Here is an 8,919-nt window from a genome sequence, read left to right as displayed (position 1 = left end):
GCATAGTAAAAAGCAGAGACATCACCCTGTCAACAAAAATGCATATAGTCAAGGCTATGGCTTTCCCAGTTGCAATGTATATCTGTGAAAGCTGGACCATAAGGAAGGCTGAGCACCAAAGAATGGTGGCCTTCGAATTGTGGTGCTGGAGGAGACTCCTGTGAGTCCCTTGGACTGCAAGGCGATCATACTTGTCAGTCCTAGTGGAGATCAACCCTGACTGCTCTTTAGAAGGCCAGATCCTGAAGATGAGACTCAAATATTTTGGCCACCGAATGAGAAGGAAGGACTCCCTGGAGAAGAGTCTAATGCTGGGAACAACAGATGGCAAAAGAAGAAGGGGATGGCAGAGAATGAGGTGGCTAGATGGAGTCACTGAAACAGTCGGTGTGAGCTTAAGTGGACTCCGGGGGATGGTGGAGGACAGGAAGGCCTGGAGGAATGTGGTCCATGGGGTCACGATGGGCTGGACATGACTTTGTGACTAACAACAACAACAAGGTTTGCATGTCATACTAAGCCATTCTGCAAGTAAGCTGCAGTGGGCTGGTTGTTTGCTGAGTAACCCAAGGTGTGCCCAACAGAAAACTGGGCTTACTGTGGGCTGCTCTCCCCTCCCTTCCCCTTAGTCCTCCAACCAGCGCTGGCAGTTATCCCAGTGTCCTTTGTGGTAAACACATTTTGTTGATCCTGCATTAACAATCATTACAATTGTCTTCATCATTTTAAAATGATTATTCGTGTTGGTCTTTCACAAGTGCTAGTCTTTTCCAGTACATCTCCTTGTCTGTTTCAGTTATCTAAAGTAGGGGCAAAGTAGAGTTGGAATAGCTTGGCCAATGAGACTGTATATAGGCTAATTTGTACCAGGGATCAATAGTTAACTTGACTACAGAAAAGCACTGGTAAAGAGGGGGAAATGGCAATAGAAGGTACACCAAAAACTGGGAGCGGGGAGTTTATTCCCCTTCACAATATAATTCTCACAATTTTAAGTGTTCGTTTGACAATTCCCAGTACCTTCCACCTTTTCAACTCTTTCCCTAGTCTGCAGCTTCACCACAAAGGCTAGAAGTTAACTTTACATTCTTTCCTTAACTCCTTTTCAGAGCACTTATTGAAGCAGTTACTTCAGTTTCCTGACAGTTCTAAACAAAACAGAAACACAGAAATATGTGCAACTTTAATGGCTGGCAAGCAAAAGAAGGGAAATGTGTGCAATTTAAGGTTTAGAAGTAAATGGAAGGAAAATCTGCACAGTTAATACAGACGTGCAAAATTCCTCTCCATTCACCCCAATTTGTGCCCACTTGCAAAAGATTGTCCAAAAATCACTTAAAATTGTGACCCAAATTGCGTATTTTTGAGGCACTGGATTAAAAAAAAAAAATTGGGGAATAAATACCTGTCCTCCCAAAAGCTGAAGGGCAGTCACTGGCAAGATCATGAAAAGTGAGTGGCAAAGGGTTTTTGTTTGTTTGTTTTTGCCATTCTTGCTGCAAGATTCTGTAGCCAATCATGCCAACCTTCATAAAATGGCTTTGTTGGACTTGGGCAACCCAACAAACCACCATGGATAGGAACAACCCTAAAATGAACCATGTGTTGCTTGTTTGTGAAAAATAAGCCAAGTTGAGCAAATCATCACACTGGGTTCACATGACACTACAACCCACTATGGCTGATAACCTACTTTTTATCACTTTCCATTGGACAAAGTTCTTTATCTTTTTTCTTCTTCTTACAATTATCCTGAAAAACATATCAGGACAAAATAACAACTTGTTAAACCCACCAAAACAACTTTACAGTGAGAGAGATGTGTTCCTTGCTATATGCTATCGAAGCCCACATGGGAACTGTGTTTTCTTTACTTGGCATATCTACAGAAAAAAAGTTAGCCATAATTCTGTACTATTTTTTCTTGGTTCTGAAGTTTTTAAATCTATTCATACTTTATTCTCATATAGCAAATATTTAAGCTTTGATTCTATATTTAGCTTAGTTTGTATAATCATGCTGAAGATGAGAGAATGTACATGAAAAAGCTCTCCAGTGTTTCACCTTCACCGAACAATTTATTTTCTGAAAATGTCAAAAGCAATGGCTTCCTTTCAAGCTGGTGGAAGAGAATTTACACTTAATGTATTCTAATTCTTCAAGAGACGCTACAAACTTTTTCTCAAGCTACTCCTCTCCATCCATTTATCAAGCTGTAATTGTGACAGTAAATGCATCAAAAATTACCTCTTTTTAACTCATGAAAATTATTAATGTGGGTGTCTACTGCAGCTATGGGCGTTTTATGTCAGTAGAAGGCAATATGTTGAGTGCCAAAGGTCACAACTGAATCAAAAAGAATACCAGACTGTACGATCAGAACTGTAGTTTTCAAGTCAGGTGGTAAAAATAAGTGCTATTTACCATAAGCACTTTGCTGAATGAATAGGAAGTTATGTTCTGTAAATAACTACAGGTGTTCCAGCATAAAGCAGCCTGCCAAATACATGAATAGACTTCTTGTTAATTTTTCTACCTGTTGCCCCATATTCCAAGATCTGTTCCAGGTTAAATAAGAAGTAAGGCAAAGCAGTCACATGAAGACAAGGAATACAATTACCTGGTTGTTCCATTAATTTAATGAGAAGAACCACCATGGCACGGACAGGCTGAAATTCAATCCACTGAAAACAATGCATATAATCATTTGCATAACCAAGAGCCCATCTCTACTGAAATGAAAGGGTAGCCCACAAGTGTAAGAAATTCACGTGTATAGATTGCTGGTCTGGAACATCAGTCCATAGATATTTACATGCATCTCTTCAGTTGCATCTGTATATAATTAACCCAAGGGGCATAATGGGAATGGAATTCACTATGTGCACACAGCTATTCCTGCATGCATGGGGCTTGGTCTAACTATTTCCTTTTACTGAGTATCTGTGGTAATCACTCCCAACTAAACCATATTGAAAAAGTACATTGCCATTTGGCAGCAGGACTTGCTGAAAGTATAAGTTTCTTCATTACCAGCAAACATATACAACATCTTGCTGGATCAAAGATCAAGATTACAAATATAAAGGGATAATTTTTTAAATTGTTATTGTACATTGTGACAACTTTCAGCAATCAAGTGAGCACAGAACAGCACCCATGAAAAATAAAAGCTGTAAACAAATATATGCATACAGCCAAAGTATCAATATCACCCTTCATTCCTCTACTTCTATTACATTGTTATTTCAAAATATTCTCAGATATTCTACTAGTATTTCTAAAGAAAAAAAGTACAGGCATTTCCATTTCTATTTCTTTTATCCTTTGTGAAAATTCTTCTGACCTTTTTAATCTCTGTAAATGTTCTCAAAGACTCCTACTCAGTTCTTTCAGACACTTAATTTTTCGCAAAACACTTTTCAAGAGTACAAGAAATGTTCTAATGCTAGAAGTTAGTTGAATTGTAACTTGAGACAGCGATCTGTCATCAATTAAAAGTAAAACAGAGACTAAAGGAGAAGTAGGAAAGAAGATAATTAACATGTTAGCAAATATTTTTAAAAGGTCATGCTTTTTTTGGTAAGGTTAAGTAAAATAGAGACAGTTGGCATGCCTGAATTCTTGAAATGCCAATATTTGAACAGGTTTTGACCTAATACATGATTCAACCCCTCCCAAAATCCCTTTACCTCCTATAAGAGCTCTAACCTATACAACTACATTTGCTTTGTTCAAGCTAATTTATTTGTTCAGAATACATATTCCATTTTTTGGTAGAATGGAATAGTATACATATTCCATTATACTTATTCCATTTTTTGCACATCTTACACACACACCCAAATTATGGAATGATATGATGATGATGATGATGATGATGATGATGATGATGATGATGATTTTATACCTGCCAGTAGTTCTAGGTAGTTCACAACAATTTATCAAAGCACAGTAATAAAAAGATACAAATAAAGTACAAATACAATAAATCAATGTAAAATTGCAATATAAAATGTAAAACCATTTAAATACCTAAATAATTTCAATAAAATTAGACTGGCTTAAGTCAACTGACATGTCCCATCATATGAGGAGAAGAGTTTTTAAAGACAGCTGTTTATTTATTTACTTTATATACCACTTAATAGCCTAAGCTCCCTGGGAAATTCACAATAAATAATGTTGGTGCAAGGTGGGCCTCAGTGGGGGAACCCCCGATTCCACTACTGGGGGCCCACCACTGAGAAGACCCTCCTCCTTGTTGCCTCTTTACAGGCCTTCCTTGGAAGGGACAGTGCAGAGGCAGATGGTAGTGCCCAGGTAGACTGATGTCAGGAGAGGCATACCATCAATACATTAGTTTGCCCTGGAAGATGGTCTACACAGAAAACTGGACAGGGAAGTGTGTCCTTGATGGTTCTCATGACTTCTGATACTATCTTTTTGTATCTCCTGGCTGGGATGACGGTTGTGGCTATTGTCTTCCAGGAAAGGCCATTTGGCACTCTGGCATGGTGTTCGGACTGTTTGATTCCTTGGATGATGATCTATGGAGCCCTGCAAAGTTTCATTTTGTCCCCAAGGCTGTTTAATATCTACATGAAACTACTGAAAATCTGGAGTGTGTGGTCACACAGAGGATGCACAATTCTGTCCTTCCTTCCTCTCTCACTCCAGAGAGACTACTAAAGTTCTGGTCCCTTGAGTTACTAATGGACTGAATGGTGCTTAAGAAACTGAAGCAATGCTGACAAGGCAGTTGTGTCCCCGTGGTGGAGCCTCTGGGGACAGGCATTCAACCTGTGCAGGATGGAGTAGTGTTTCGCTTGAAAGTTTAAGAGCTCTTAGACTTGGCCTCTACCCTGGATGCCAAGATGATAATCTGGTCATCTGATCTATGTCATTCCCAGAAAAGGCAGAAAGGGCCATGGTGATAGATGTCTTAGTTATGTAACATCTGGACTGATCTTTGTTTTACCATTTTGCATTTTGGAGCTTTAACTTTTTTGACCTCCCCAGAGAGGTTTGGGTGGTATAGAAATCTATCTCATGTACCTACAAATCCAAGTCTTATTTTTCCCCCCATTTTCTCCATCTTTTCTGTTGGAACCTAAAGTAGATTATTTTTGCACTTGGGGAAATCAAACGTACTCCTATAGTTAACATACTGAATTCTTCACTCCAGTTAGTCAACATTTCGAAACATAGCCAAATCCAAAGGTTCTGCATATCAGAACAGTCTTTAAAATAAGCGTATTTTCTTTGATAATAATAAATAACAATGTAGGATCAAAGTATTATTCTCAAATGGTCCATGTACAGAAAAATGTGTAAAAAGATAATGATAGAAATGACTAGTGTACACAGTGTTCTAGTTACAGTTATATAGGACTTTGCACATAATATTCCTATTATAAGCATAACTTGTATGTGTGCACGTACTCGTACATCAGTGCATCAAAACAGGAAAAATACAAATTCTTTGATGAGTACACTAGGTTTGATAGACCATGAGATGGTTGCATTAGGAGAGTCATTTATGATTCCTTCTCATATTGGATAACTTTATACCATAGCCTGTATTTGTCTACTGGAATTGTTGCATGTTGCAGCATGGAAAGCAATCTTAGCATCAGTGCATTTTAGCACAGATATATGTATAGAATCAGATAAGGGGTGCAGCTTCCATCTGCATGCTTCAAGCTGTGAAAATATGTATGAATGTCACTATTTGCACGGCAAAAGCATGCTCAGTTGTGGATAAATAAAAGCATAATAGCTTTTCAAATGTATACTGTACCAAAATATATTCATAAATAAATTAAAGCACAATAGCTTATTAAAGCTATTTCAATGGCTTAGTAGACACACCCAAATATCAGTGGCTTAGTATACTTAGTATACTTCAGTGGCTTAGTAGAGATGCTCAAATATCAGTTTACACAATCATTTCCATGTATGTGAACTGTAGTGCAAAAAGGAAACTCAAGGGTCTTGTTTCCCAAACCTGCACTGCAACCAGACCATATGACAATGTTGTTCCGTTTTGAATACAGGCAATCAAAGAGATCTCTTTCCTCTATAATCACTCTATGTAGCAAGCTGTAGTAGCAAAGTCTTCAGATAAGTTCCAGGAGGAAGAGAAATCAGTGCCATGTAGTAGTTAGGGTGTTGGGCAGGGACCCAAGTCTTCACTATAAGTTCACTGGGAAGCCTTGCGCTAGTCTCTCTGCTTAACTTACTTCCCATGGTCATTGGAGGGTAGGGTGAAAAGGAGAAAGATCATGTCCATTGCCTTAGGCTCCTTTGAAGAAAAGACAGTCTATAAATGTAACTAATGAACAAACAAGTGAGCATGGACTGCTAGGAAAAGTGAGATGGGCCTACAGTGCCTATCCATATTCTTGGCCTCTTGATACACAAGGTATACTGCAGCAGTTTTAGGCATAGCATCAGACCCATGTGGTGGACACTTTTAATCCATAACTGAAGTGATCTTGTTCTACTTTGAACAGAGACCAATAAACAATTTTGCTGAGTCTCAGAATTATTTTATCATCAAAACAAAATGACTGGACATTATTTCTCCTGGGAAATTTTTGATACTCATATTCCACCCTAAGTTATCTGGGGTAAATAATCTCCTCAAAAGTGATTCTGAAAGGTTGACAGGTGAGCGATAAAGGATATGCTTGCATACAAATGAACCCAGGTTCAATTCTGGCTGCTCCAGTCTGAAACCCTATTGAGCTGTAAGTCCATGTAGGTGATTCCAATGGGGCTGCTGAGATGACCTTGTAGCAGTCCCTTAAATCATCATATCATGCCAATATTGCTACCCATTAAATCCTGATAGCAGACCAGGGTGAAAGTCTTACCTGCGACATAGTCACCAAATCCAATAGTTGTTAAGGTGATAACAACAAAATAAATTGCATCTAGTGTATTCCAGCCTTCTATGTGCTTGAAGATTACTGCCGGGAGAGCAACAAACAGCACACAGCCAAATAGGATGAATATTATTGTTGATATTATGCGGATCTTTGTCTGACTCACATTCCACTTCTAAAGAGGAAAGGGATAAATAAAGGGGAAAGAGGGATAAAGGAGGAGAAGAATGCATTCTTAGTAAAATATTATCATTGTATATGCACTGTCTGTATGTGCATTATCTATAGGTGCGTTCACAGAATCCTTGTATGGGTTAAGATGTGAGTTGCACTGGGAAGACACTGATTGGGAACTATTTGGAGATAAGCAGAAACATACAAGGAAAGGGCTGCATGTTTCTTTCTTCTCTACTTTACATCGACTGACCTCCTAAACCTGCTTTTCAGAAAAGCAAAGGACAGAAACAAAGAAGGGTGAGCTACACGTACATGTAGGCAGCATCTAGTTTATTTCATGAAGGCAAGACCAAAATCTCTGTTCCAATAGTCCACTGTTGTAAGTGGTCCACAATGGACTCAAATAATTCCATTTCTATGACTCTGTCTTGCAGATTCTGCAATGGACCTGCTGTCCCCAAGTCACATGGATTTCAGACTTGCTGGGCACTTTCTTAAACTATCTGTAATTTACTGCCAATTTAGTCATATAAAAATGCAAATAAACAATTAAATAAAGCCTGACTGATAAATGTTCATTTCCCCCATAGACTAAAGTGTGAAAATTCAGATTTGGAGATTTGTGCATTTTCACAAGTTTGTCTATCCATAAATACTTATAAACACATTTGTACAAAAATCAAATTAGCCAATGAGAAGACAACAAAAAGGAAAGGCACCTGAAAATCACAAAACACAGATGGAGCTGATTTTGCAAAATTATGCACAGCTTCTTTTTGGCAACTTTGAAACCATTTCCCATGACATATAAAATATTAACATTGACATCATTTTGCTGTTGAAGCTAGGTTTTGTGTTACCCTTTAAGATAGTTTTAAACTTACAGAAATTATTTACACTGCGTATTTCTATTTCAGGATGATATACTCACAACAAAAGTGTCCTCTACTTTGGCAATTCCTTTCCCAAATATGGTCCCTAGTTGATCTCCGACTCCAGCCAATAGAAAACCAAAAAGAGGAATTCCCAGTAAGGCATAGATGATGCAGAATATCTTTCCACCTTCTGTACGTGGTGAGATGTTCCCAAATCCTAAATTACAAAGAACTTGAGCTGTTGATAAATCAGTTAAAGGCATTAAATTACACATCTAATTAGTACTGCAGATCAGGACACTTTTAAAATGTTCCCTAGGAGTATATCACATTAAAACATTCATATGGAGAACCTAGATTAATTGGACTGCTAAACCACCTCAAACTAAAATGCATTTGGGGTATTATGCAAAGAATCAATCTAATATAGTTGGAACTGACTGAAGAGGCCTGCAAAATGACGTCACTGCAGACAGACAGTCAATTCACTTCAAAGGGAAGTAGGGGTTTTGGTTTTGTTTTCCATTCTGAGAACAAGATCAGATCTGCAGTAAGACCACTAAATAATGCACAGATGTCATTCTATTGTCCAACATGGCTAAGTCTCTTTCAAAACATCAAGATTGGATCCATACTTGCCTTTCTATAAATGGAAAAAGCCTTCTTCCATTCATGGAATGAACTAGAATCTACTGGAAGAAGTAGATGGGATCAGTGTCAGCTCCATGTTTTGGTGGCCCCTGGGCAAGATACCCTCAATTTGCCCCTTCCTTCAACGAATCTACCTTCCAGCAGCTGCTGCTTCTCATCCTTCTTCACATTACTGTTACTACTGGCCGAGAGCCACTGAGAAATCAGGCAGCAGTGTCTATTGTCCTCCTGTCTCACTACCATCATTGTCTGGATTGCAGCAACTGGCAGGGGAACAAGCAGGCTACTTTGGTGAAAAGGAAAAGAATATCCACATAGGTCTT

At 38.5% G+C, this 8,919-nt stretch overlaps 1 protein-coding gene across 1 annotated transcript in view; it reads right to left on the bottom strand.

Annotated features, from left to right (window-relative positions):
- The window catches only part of KCNK2 (potassium two pore domain channel subfamily K member 2), an 87,937-nt gene that overhangs the window by 23,762 nt on the left and 55,256 nt on the right, over nt 1-8,919 (bottom strand). The window contains exons 4-5 of the mRNA XM_044448134.1: nt 8,002-8,162; nt 6,882-7,068 (exon numbers count right to left, since the gene is read on the bottom strand). Of these exons, the coding sequence (XP_044304069.1) occupies nt 6,882-7,068; nt 8,002-8,162 (348 nt within the window). The remainder of the gene's footprint in view (nt 1-6,881; nt 7,069-8,001; nt 8,163-8,919) is intronic.

This window comes from Varanus komodoensis, unplaced genomic scaffold (assembly GCF_004798865.1).
Source record: "Varanus komodoensis strain SLA01 unplaced genomic scaffold, ASM479886v1 scaffold1, whole genome shotgun sequence".
NCBI classification, from domain to species: Eukaryota; Metazoa; Chordata; class Lepidosauria; order Squamata; family Varanidae; genus Varanus; species Varanus komodoensis.
This window is presented reverse-complemented; position numbering and strand designations above follow the sequence as displayed.